The 12,973-nt window shown below is 38.4% G+C and overlaps 2 protein-coding genes across 2 annotated transcripts in view; one reads left to right on the top strand and one right to left on the bottom strand.

Moving 5' to 3' along the window:
* ctnna2 (catenin (cadherin-associated protein), alpha 2) overlaps positions 1-12,973 on the top strand; it is a 303,010-nt gene that overhangs the window by 127,801 nt on the left and 162,236 nt on the right. The gene's annotated exons all lie outside the window — the stretch shown is intronic.
* On the bottom strand, positions 2,720-4,297 carry lrrtm1 (leucine rich repeat transmembrane neuronal 1). The gene has a single exon (XM_020930498.1). The coding sequence runs from the start codon at positions 4,295-4,297 to the stop codon at positions 2,720-2,722; it is 1,578 nt and encodes a 525-aa protein (XP_020786157.1).

The following is a 12,973-nucleotide window of genomic DNA, read 5'->3' as shown; positions in this document are numbered from 1 at the left end:
GTTGTATGTTTGTCGAAGTGACTGGAAACAAACATAGAAATGTGTAAGAATCCAATAATTTACAATAGCATCACATGCCCTGTCATGCACTGCAGTCATTTGCATTCAGATGTTCTGCTTATGATTAACAACTGGGTGGCATCTTAAAGTGGGCCACTCTTTGGTACCATAAATTACAAACAGACAGTAACATTATCACTCATCAAAGCAAAAGCATAGGGAGCTTCAGAGCGCCATTAATTTAGTCATTAGCTCCAGCTGAAACAGATAGCGGGCTAAACAAAACTGGTGTGGAGTAGGGCTGCACAATATATCACAATTTTATACAAAATCACAATTTGACTTGATGCGGTTATCAGCTCACAAAGATGTGATTATTTAGATAACACAATGCCCATGTAGTTAGTTAGGTAACAGAATGTAGAATGAAAAGCTAACCCTATAGTTTTAGACCTGTACAAACATCTCCTGAAATTGCATGGAATTCTTGGATTAGTTTAGTAGTTCACATCCCAGTGTGCTCAAATATTGATGCTTTTGGACCTGTTTGAAATGAGCACTCTGAACAGAATCTTACTGCAAATCTAACTACAATCTCAATACTTGTCCGAAACATTGCAATCCATTCTTTTTTTTTATTTTTTATTGTGCAGCCCTAAAATGGAACACATACATTTTTTGTTTGAAATCCTGAATTCTAAATTCAATTCTAATAGGCTATTACACTGTAGACACAGCATTTCACTTAGAGCATTGAATGGTACTGTTTTTGGAGCGGAGGTCAATGAAGATTTGATTTAGCTGTGAGCCTCTAGTGAATTATAATAGCACAATGGGGCAACCTGGTACTTGTTATCACTGCTCTTGTAAGAGCCTCTACATATGGCTTCAATCTTCAATCAGTGACTAATTTAGTTAGTACAGCTCACAGTTTTATGGTAAAGCAAAGCAGTATCTTTCACAGAAATAGCCATTTTCCCAATCAAGACAATGTCTGTATAAAATAATTTTATTTGCAGGATATTGAAAAAATGTTTCAAAACAAAGCATATTAATTGACCTATTTTAAGAGAGACACACTGCCTCCAGGACATTTGATGATTTGCCTGTGTGTTACCATGAACAGCCTTGAGAGAAAAGAGAAGAAAATGCCACCATGACGCATACAGAATAAAATTATGGATCCCAGCATTTGATCTTCAAACCTGTACCAGACTAATGCTTTCTATCCCAGCTACTTACAAGTTCTATACAGATTGAAATTCAATTTCAAAATAGAACATAATTTTGAAATGAATTTTCTGTAGATTTGTGGACGTTTTGTAGCTGGAGAGATAGACGCAGAGTATGGTGCACAGAGTAGGGAGACTGCAGCAGCAACAGTATGAGATGTGCACACTAGAGAGCAGTCTGGTCCCTCTTTCTGCCTGCTTCCTCACGCTCACCATACTGTTCATGTCACAGCACCCAGGAAACGCATCATCTGTCAGCACTCGCATTTACACACACAAGGACATATTTACACCTCCAAGTGGTGCAGATTTCAGCAAACATTGGACATTACATGAAACACAGTGAAGGATATTGGATGTGCTAATTGTCTTTAAGCTGGTGGACCTTCTCTTTACCCCTTGTGACAAATAAATTAAGGTTTAAATTGAATTTACATAGGGGCCCGGAGAGTTGTTGTCATTGGTGTGCTTAATACAGTAAAAAGATGCATCACTCCTCTGGTAAAGCCAATGAGATAAAAGCAATGAGTCAGAGCTTAAGATTTTTGTCACTGCTTTCTTTACTTACACAAATAGTGTTATAGGAATATAAAATTATCCTGACGAATAAAACTGTCAATTTGACCATTTGAGTCTGTTCACAGATAAGTAATGGGGATGAGGAAAGGAACTACATAGAGCAAACCAGCACAGTGAATGAACAAATATGTGAACAATATGAAATCTAAAATAGATCTTAAATTCAGCCCATCAGATTAACAGAGATATGAGAGAATTCTCTTTAGCGACATGTCTTTTTTTTTGGTTGAATACACTGCAGAGACCTGGCTCTCCAGTCCTCACGCTCAAATACTGTGTCTATCTGTTCACTCTGACAGGCTTCTTACATACAAATGACGTTACTGTGAATGTCAATTCATTTATTTAAAGATTTTTTTTTTTTGTATTTTACAAAAGAAATAGATAATTCTGTCTCATTTTTTGTCCACACTCGCACTTTGTTTAACATATTTTACACAGACTTTACATTTTTAACCCAACTTAAACATATTTTTATATTTTAAATGCTTGTCAAATATTGTGTTGACCATAATACAATGGTTCACCCATTTTTTATTGACCTGTCCTTAAGTTCATTTTGAAACAATAATTAAAAGTCCTGAAGTAGAAAGACACGTTAAAGCTCATATATCCATCCATGAGTGAAAAGCCTTAGTGCCCTAACGTATTCCTCCCCGTTGGACAGTCAAACATCAACAGGTCAAAGAGTCAGGTGGCTATTATGCCTCACGGCTCGACATAAGCAGGGGACAGCAGTGTAGCTGTCTGCTGCATAAAGCACTCTCCTTTAATATCACAGTGAGAAGCTGTCTAAAACGTATTTTATAATCCATTTGTCCAGCAATATTCGCCTCCCCTGTGTATCCAAAAAGGGATTGACTGTATATCCACATAATCACAGGTAAAGACGTAGTCAGTGAGCTGGATCACACCTCACATTCCCGAGAAGGTTGTTGTTGACATGTGCACGAGCCGTATTCGTTTATGATTACCAAGGCTCCCTCGATGTGGTTGGGTTTGTAGTCGACATAGTACTCTGGTGGTGAAATGGCAGCCATCTGCTGCATGCTTTGCTTTTGCTTCTGCTTACGTCGCTGACTACTAAAGCACTGCCTCAGTTGTCGTATTCCAGCAGGAAAGCACTTCCACGCCACATAGAGCATGAGCACTATGATGAGAAAAGAAAAGATGAGGGCCATGGTCCCAGTCACCACTTTGTGGATCTGCATGGTACTCTCCAGATCATCATGTCCCACTGTGACTGTGAACGAGCTGGTGACCACCTCGCTGCCTTCTCCCTCATAGGGGTTGGGGGTAAATGGACCCAGCAGAACAGAGCCACCCTGGGCCAGATCCCTGGTAGAGGCATACAGGCCTGCTGTAGTCACCTCCAGAGGTGGGTCCTCACAGAGCTGAAAAGCATAGACCGCGTCCAGCACGTCCTCACCCTGTGCTGTGTCAGGGCTAGAACACTGTAGGGAGCTGTCACGCTGGCCCCGGAAGGCACTCAGCCAGGAGGCCAAGGCACATACGTTCCGGCTGCACTCCCACTCATTCCCTGCTAGGGTGATGCTGTCCAGAGATGACCATGAATCCAGGATGCGCTGGTCCAAGGCAGCCAGGCGATTAGAGTCTAGCATCAATACTTTGAGGCTAGGGGTGCTCTCAAAAACATGTGGCTCAATGTACTCGATTTCATTGGATGAGAGGTCAATTTTCTCTAGGAAATGCCATGTCCATTCCAGGGTATTCACAACAATAGTGGCACGGTTATTGTGCATGTACAAAGTACGTAAAGAGATGAGGCGTGGAAAGTGGGCCAAGTTGACTTTAACCAGTTCATTGTGCTCAAGATGCAGCTCTGACAACTTGAAGAGGCCTGCGAAGGAATTTCTTGCCAGGCTTTGCAGTTGGTTGTATCCCAGGTCCAGAAACTGCATGCTTCGGCAGTCCTGAAATATTCGCACTGGCACAAATTTGAGGGCATTATAGCGCAAATGCAAATTTGTGAGCTTTCTAAGGCCATGAAATAAGTCTGGCTCTAGTGCCTGAAGCCTGTTGTATGAGAGGTCCAAAATGCGTAGGTTTGGGAGGGGCTTAAAGGTACCATTTGGCAGACTCTCAATTCTGTTGCTGCTTAGGTCCAGCTCCTTGACCCGTCTTAGCCTGTCAAAAGCCCCCTCCTCCACAATGTCAATGTTGTTGTGGTCTAGGTAGAGCCAGGTGAGTTGTGACAGACTGGACAGTTGGCCTTCACGTAGCTCGGTCAGATTGTTCTCTCTCATGGACAGACCCATGGCACTGCTCAGATTCTGAGGAATGTCTGTGAGATTGAGCCCCTCGCAGTACAGCAGCTTGCTGTCGCAGCGACACAGTCTGGGACAGACCCCCTCCACTAAGGGAACTGTTCTCAAAAAAATGCCCAGTGAATACAATATCAACCCAGGGGGCTTCTTCAGCGGCCACTTTAAGTACAGTCCAATTAGAAGGAAATCCATTAGCATAAATATCCAGGGATGTCTCTGAGAAAATGTCCATTGAACCACTGTGGGAATTGTATTACCACCTATCACACCACAGTCATTGCATATTTTTTAACCTTTCCGCAGCATTGTTCCATTTCGTTCGTTAGCCAGACACCTATGAATTGGTCATTTATTAAACAATTAATCCAAAAGGTAAATGCCTGGACTCTTTAATCATAGATCAAGCAGTGGGTGGATAAAAGGAATCAAACTGTCCTCGTTGATTGCTTATTTGAAAAGATTCCTACTTACCCCTATCCAAAAGCTGACAATTCATTCAGCGTCTCGCTTTGTGCCCCAACACTAATTATGTGCGAATCTAAAAAAGACCCCACTGTGGTACAAATCCCCCCCTCCCTTCGCTCTTTTCAGTGGACACCAGATCCTTGGCAGGCTTACAATGTCTTAGTTCTCTTCAAGTGAAAGAGCCAGAAAGAGAAGGAATCCAAGTAGCTTTCAGCGAGACGATAGGAAGTGCAAGTTCCTCTGTGTGCATGCATGAGCTCTGTCTCTCCTGCTCCTCCGCAGTCCTCTGCTGCAATGATCAGAGGGGAGAAGACACAAGTCGAGAAGAGAAACCTGCACCAAAAAAAAAAAAGTCTTTAAAATGTGTCGGAGCACATCTCTTCTCCTCTCCTCGCTTAAGTTTCACTTGCTCTGTCGACACACATTATTGTCCATCTCTTGTAGCCATCGGTGACATGTATGATTTAAATCCATTTAAGCGTGTAATCATGCTTTCAATGATGGATGTGAGACAAAAAAAAAAAAGGATTTAGTGAGGTAAAGCCTCCTGACCGTTTTCTTGTGTAACCGTATTCCTTGTCACGTCAGCAGCTCATGTCGAGTGAAAAGCGTCTGGTCTCCCTGTGGCTCGGTGGTGAGCGCTGCTGGCTGCTCCGGGTGTCTCCTCCTGTGGCTGGAGAGCGCTGGCTCAGTGCTGCTGCTGCTGTAGAAGGCAGGCAGGGGCGGGAAATGTGGGAAGCAAAGAGCGCGCAGTCCCTTGCAGCAGACCAGTCCACTGACAGTGCATGCAGAAGCACCTTCTGTTCACTGAGTGTCGTAAGCCACTCACAATTCAGAGAGCTCGCTCTCTCCCCTTGATCGCTCACTCGCCGCTTCGCACTGCCCCCCTCCCTCCTCCTCTTCCCCTGTGTTTTTCTCTGTGCCTCAGACATTTACATATTCCGAATGGGCTGGGCTTAAACCAGGAGCTGCTCTATTCCTCCCCCGCCTTCAATGACTCTAATGAATTGGGCTATATATTGTCTGCCTCTATTGACGTTGCTATGAGAAAGCATTTTTTTTTTTTTTTCTCCTTTCATCAGAAATGCAACATAGCATGTCCTCCAGTAGTCAGATTTTTTGTCTGCACTTGACACATGCAGCCCTGTTTAATATTCATTACAAATGTGTTTAGAGAGTAAATAGTTCAGTGGCAATGGTGTATCTTTTTAACATAAAACTAAAATGTAACTTCTTAAATTAATCAAGAGTTCAGTAACAATAGTTTTAATAGGAATTATTTTTAAAGAAAAAGATCTGTCATTCAATATCAACGTATATCTTATATCTTATATCTTTTAAGTGGTCAACCATCCTCAAAATGGCACCATATAACTGAAACCTATGAATACTGGACCTGGGTACACAGCACAGTTGATTCACTAATTATGACCTCACTCAGTTGTTCTTTATCATTCCAGTTTTACCCTGGTAATAATTCAGTCTCAATATGTGCCCATTGTTTTGGCCTGCAAGTAATAAAGGCTTAAGTTAATGAGTCCAGACGAGAGAATGACATATCTCGTTTGATCAAACTGTCCTGTCGCCAGGCATTCTTTGTCATTGTCAATTACAGTGAGGCTATCCATTCTAAACACAGATGTAATTGGTTGCCACATATTATTAGCATAAAGCTTTACCATAAATATTCTCATCTGAAGCTGTGCCTCCATCCTGTTCTGCACTGATGTCATTCTGTGCTTCGTCTTCTCTGCTCTCCCATTAATCTCCAAAGACAATGAGCTGTGACAATGCCTTACATTTATATCAGCAGCAAAGTCACTAACTGTGTGACCCTTTCCCCTTTCAGACTGTGCCACATGTTTACTAAGTTAACCTTTAACCATAGCCCTACTAGTTATTAATACTACTAACCCCATATGTTCTAGTGTAGCACTTGTCTACAGCATTAATGGTGTGATTTAAGACCAGCCCTGTCATCATCCTTGTTCTTTTGATCCTGCCTGTCGGCTGCTGTAATGTAGGTGTTGATGTTGGGGAGCTGTCAGTGTGGCATTATAATAAGCAGCAGGATTGTTCACTAACTAGGTCAGGGATTCTTAAAAAGTTGTATCTCATGACAGAAATGCACTATTTTCAATGTGATCGAAAGAGCAGTGTATGTGCATATGTAATAGACACATCACAACATGTCACAGAGTGTATAATGGTCCTGTATTACAGTGGAAGTCAAGTCCCAAGAGCTAGACTCATACAAATGCTGTTATATATCATAATTATGAAAAATGTACTCAAACTGTTCTTTTTGGCATAAAAATAGCATATAATTTGGCTGAAAATGTCATTGTGTAGAGAAGACTACAGAAATGATGTACTTTATTAGTGTAGGTACAACATACCAGTGAACGGTGTCACCATTACAGTCAATTTGCGTACTGAAACTTAATGGAATGTGACCATGTTGAAGTTGGAATCCTCCCTGCCAAGCTATATTCCCACTCAGCAATAATGGACAAACCAAACCATCAGCTAATGGTGTGGTGTGCTGCAAAGATTGCAATGAATGGAACTCATTTCACTTAAACATAGTTCATTAACATTAACAATTATATTTAAGATTTCATTAAAAGTCTTGCCTAAGTGAAGTTTATCATTTTATTTCCTGGTTGGACACGGACAGCAAATACGACATTCATAGACGCAAAATTCTGTCTCTGCCCATTCGATCACTTGGCTTGCCAATTCTACCCAGAGATAAATAAATACAAACATTCCCTTACATACACATATCACAGTGAAGCCAATCCTCATATTATGTTGTTTTCATGATATTTGTTTTTTATTTCATGGTATTTGCCATTTTTCTGGTCTCCTCACTTAAATGTGGTCGATGGATCAGAGCCAGGCATCACTTTTGAGGGCTAATGCTAAGAGCTGCTTAGTTAATAGGGTGAGCATTGAGACTCAACTATACACTACTATACACTACTATTTACTACTATACACTACTATACACTACTATTTACTACTATACACTACTATACACTACTATTTACTACTATACACTACTATACACTACTATACACTACTATTTACTACTATACACTACTATACACTACTATTTACTACTATACACTACTATTTACTACTATACACTACTATACACTACTATACTACTATACTACTATACACTACTATACACTACTATATTACTACTACTACTACACTACTATACACTACTACTACTACTACTATACTACTACTATACACTACTATATACACTACTATACTACTACTACTATACACTACTATACACTACTATTTACTACTATACACTACTATATACTACTACTATATTACTACTATACACTACTATATACTACTACTACTACTACTACTATACTACTACTATACTACTATACTACTATACACTACTATATACACTACTATACACTACTACTACTATACTACTATACACTACTATACACTACTATTTACTACTATACACTACTATACACTACTACTACTATACACTACTATACACTACTACTACTATTACTACTATACACTACTACTATACTACTATACTACTATACACTACTATACACTACTACTACTATATACTACTACTATATATACTACTACTATACACTACTATTTACTACTATACACTACTATAACTACACTACTATACACTACTATACACTACTATATACTACTACTATACACTACTATTATACTACTACTATACACTACTATACTACTACTATATACTACTATTACTACTATACACTACTATACACTACTATACACTACTATACACTACTATACTACTATATACTACTACACTACTACTACTACACTACTATACACTACTAACTACTATACTACTATACTACTATACACTACTATACACTACTATATACTACTATACTACTATACACTACACTACTATACACTACTATATACTACTACTATACACTACTACTACTACTACTACTATACACTACTATACACTACTATACTACTATACACTACTATATTACTACTACTACACTACTATACACTACTATTTACTACTATACACTACTATACTACACTACTATACTACTATACTACTATACACTACTATACACTACTATACACTACTATACACTACTATATTACTACTACTACTATACACTACTACACTACTATACACTACTATTTACACTACTATACTACTATATACTACTATACTACTATATACTATACTATACTACTACTATACTACTACTATTTACTACTATACACTACTATATACTACTACTATATACTACTACTATACACTACTATATACACTACTATATTACTACTATACACTACTATATACTACACTACTATATACTACTATACACTACTATATACTACTATAACTACTATACACTACTATACACTACTATACACTACTATTTACTACTATACACTACTATACACTACTATTTACTACTATACACTACTATTTACTACTATTTACTACTATACACTACTATACACTACTATACACTACTATATACTACTATACACTACTATACTACTATACACTACTGTATACTACTATACACTACTGTATACTACTATACACTACTATACTACTACTACTATATACTACTGTATACTACTATATACTACTATATACTACTGTATACTACTATACACTACTATATACTACTGTATACTACTATACACTACTATATACTACTGTATACTACTATACACTACTATATACTACTATATACTACTATACTACTATATACTACTATACACTACTATATACTACTATACACTACTATATACTACTATACACTACTATATACTACTGTATGTCTATGGATATGACAGACGCTGAGATAATTCCATAACTGTTGCCTAGCAACCACACTGTAAATAAGGGCCATCACACAGCAAAAAACTGGAGGGTTAAAATTTCAGGGTAAAATATTTCAGAGTTGTTTTTAACACGAAAAGTGTTAATTTGAAAAGTTAAATGTGGGTTTGAGTTGAGGTTATTTGCCAGAGTTGATATGGTTGAAGTTAATTCATATTCCCCTAGTGTTAAGTCAACTTCCCATAGTGTTAATATGGCACCTCCCACCCACCACTTCAAACTCCGGCAAGAGGAGACCAGTTTGAAACATTTTTGTACATAATCTCATCTTCAATTAACTAAAATAAAGTGTAAAAATAAAACACCTCTGTAAATTAGGATAACCCTACAAAGTGTTATTCATTTACTCTCAAAACGTTAATATAACTCTTGAGTTCAGGGTTAAACAGGAGCAGGAACAGGGACAGATTGGAGTCATATAATCCCAGAGAAAATATTCAAAATGATTCTGTGAGCGTCAGTTTTAACACCATTAAAACACACTTGCTGTGCACTAGTGTTATGATTAGACTAATAACTTTAAATGACGTTACCTTTCTTTTGTTAACCAAAGGTTTAAACTTCTAGATAAATGACTTCAGCTGTGTGCAAATTGTCCCTGCATTTTGGAGGGACTTTTCTTTGCTGATGACATAGGTAGAGTTACAGGTAGAGACTATTTTATTTAAGAACTCATCATCACTTCCTGTACTTTTGTTATTTATCTTCTCAACATTTTTACATAAACTTCCTCTTTAAAACTATTCAAAATATTTACCACAGGGACTATCCCACTAAACCAAGTAATAATTAGGAGGAAAAAGAGAAAAAATGAAATATGTGTTGAGATGTGCACTTTTAAAGAATGAGTACAGGCTAAAGGACAGACCATATCAGCCCAACCAGTTAAGTGCAGAGGATGAGTAATGGGTCCTTTAACTATATGATGTGCAGCGGTGTGTGCCAAAGATATGATTCTATGTCGTCTATTCAATGGTGCTTCCAGCAAATGGGGCTTCTCTCACAGGGGTCACCAATGGACCTGCAGTTAATTCATGTAGTATTTTTCCTGTGGCCCCTCTCACAGCATATAATCCTATTATATAATCAGCATCCGAAGGTGAACAGAGGAACAGTAGATAGATGGAGGTAGCCACCAGGTATTCACGATGACAACAATCATGATTTAACACTGTAGGCTTCAAAATTTCCAAATAGAACACTGGCATTTAAGGGTAGTTTAGTGGTCTATTTTTAACCACATACTGAGGCAGTTGGGGCTACAAAAAATGGAACCAGATGTTATTCAATTCACAGGTGGTTGGAAAATAAATGATATGGATTGATATGCCATAGCCTCAATGTAACTGAAAGCGATACGACATTTTAGTGGTGAGTTGAGGTCGGTGTGCTTTGTCTGCCTGGGTGTATGACAGAAGCATAAGTATGGTTGTCAGAATCTTGCAGTATGCCTGGCATTTGTGTTTCTTGTGGAGAGAAATGGAAAGCCAGCTGTTAAAGCATGTCATAACACAGAGCTGCTGCCCTCTGGCCATGCTTTGGTAGGACACTAGATCAGACTACAGCCACAGCTGGTCAAATGTGACATATCAGACAACTCCAAACGGCAGCCAGCTCTACCTTATGAGTGTAAGCTCATATTAAATTCACATGCACAGTTTGCTAGCTTTATGTTATTATGCATTTTGGCCCCACTCTTATGTCCCAGCTTCAGAGAGAACATCAAACATGGCTTATATGACTGGGCCCTGTCTGCCAGGGGAACTTTGTTCTGCTGTCTGATGATGTAGAAATCCCATTGAGAGCCACCAAGTCCAATTCCATAGCGCAGCTTTGCACAGCCACATGCCCCGACTTCTGATAGTCCTGACAACTGTGCCTCATTGCCTCATGCTCGGCCAAAAAGGCTTTGCATCCGTCATGTGTCCACTGTCCTCTCATGTCCTGATGAAGCAACCAGCAGACCAGCCTCTGATGCAAAAGGCTGCAATTGTTGTGAATGGATTGTTGTGAAAATCACTTGAGTTTAGTGTTGCCGATTTGAGGTAAAACACAAACAACACATGTAATATTTTTATATAATGCCACAATAGTACTTTAACACTGCAAGTGTGTTCTTAATATTTAGAAGAATCCCCAAGTTGTTTACACTGATTTGTTGAAGATCGGAGTGCCAGAATATCAGGTGAAAATTCTCAGTAGAGCCAAATCTTTTTAAAGTTTTGCTTTTTTAAACAGACTTTAAAAAGCATATAATTAGAAACATAATTAACAATATATATTCCATTATGTCATCATCTCTCCGGAGAGGCTCTGAGACAGAGACACACGTCTGTCATTTCCAGTTAAAATAAGACATTAACTACTAGGACTGGGACTTTATGAGCAATGTTTATACAAATTGTCTGGCTTCAATTTGACTATGGCGATTGACATTCACTGCTCTGGACTCTGGCATAGGTCCAACACATCTTTACCCAATGCTCAACAAGTAGACACCAAAGGCTAATATCCCCTGCTAATCGCTCACCTTGATAGCAATAATTAATTAGATGATGTCCAGAAAAGTAGGATGACACATATATTCATTAGACACACTGCTGGGGGTATCCTCATTAAGGTTTTGACTTTGAAGTGATCTACACATTTATTATGTAGTGACTTAACAAGAAAATCTTACACGTTCGACTTTGCCAGCACCATGTACTGTGTACCATGTACTTTGTCAGGAGAAAAAAAAAAGCATTATGTGGTCATAATCTTTTTTAAATTGACAGATTTTTGCTGTCTTAAAAACATGGAAAACACTAACGTATTCCTCACTTTAACACATTAGCATTCTAATTATTCATCGCCATGAGTTTTTATAAGCACTTTTCACAACATCCAGAGGCCAGAGCAGTGTTTTGCTGTCACACAATTACTAAAAACACGCTAACTAACAAAACAACTAGCATGCTAACACCAGATTAGCTTCACATCTTGGTTTGCAAACAATAAAATACTTTGATTAGATGCCGACAGCAGCAGTCTCATTTTGACCCTAAGAGGTGACAAATTTTACTTGCATGATAAAATTGGATACAGCCCCTTTAAATGATGTTCTCTATTGCATCTATACTTTATTAATATTTTGCTCACATTTTAAGTCTGTTAATAAACTAAACAGACAGATGCACTGTTAGAAGTAGATTTATAGTTTGTACTTTGTGTGTAACAAACAGTACATTGCTGTTATTGTCATCAGAAGTTGGAAGTAGTCCAACCTTGAATTTCTGTCGTTAAAGAACAATGTTTTGTCTTGGCTCTGACTTCCTTTGTTATTGCTGCACAAGTTATGGCTTATTCCGGCACAGTCTGTTCCCTGTTTTCTCTATACATCAGCATACAAGTGCCATTTTGTCAGATGAAAAGTACAGAAATAATTGCAGCATGATGTGGAAAGCGTTAAAAATCTTCTGTGTTACTCTGTGTGTCTTGGC

This window comes from Boleophthalmus pectinirostris, unplaced genomic scaffold, assembly GCF_026225935.1.
Source record: "Boleophthalmus pectinirostris isolate CB_2022bp ecotype Guang Dong unplaced genomic scaffold, ASM2622593v1 HiC_scaffold_22, whole genome shotgun sequence".
Classification (NCBI taxonomy): domain Eukaryota; kingdom Metazoa; phylum Chordata; class Actinopteri; order Gobiiformes; family Gobiidae; genus Boleophthalmus; species Boleophthalmus pectinirostris.
This window is presented reverse-complemented; position numbering and strand designations above follow the sequence as displayed.

Excerpts from the sequence above, each read along its gene's own strand:
- lrrtm1 (XM_020930498.1), bottom strand. The coding sequence starts at position 4,297 with ATGCTAATGGATTTCCTTCTAATTGGACTGTACTTAAAGTGGCCGCTG.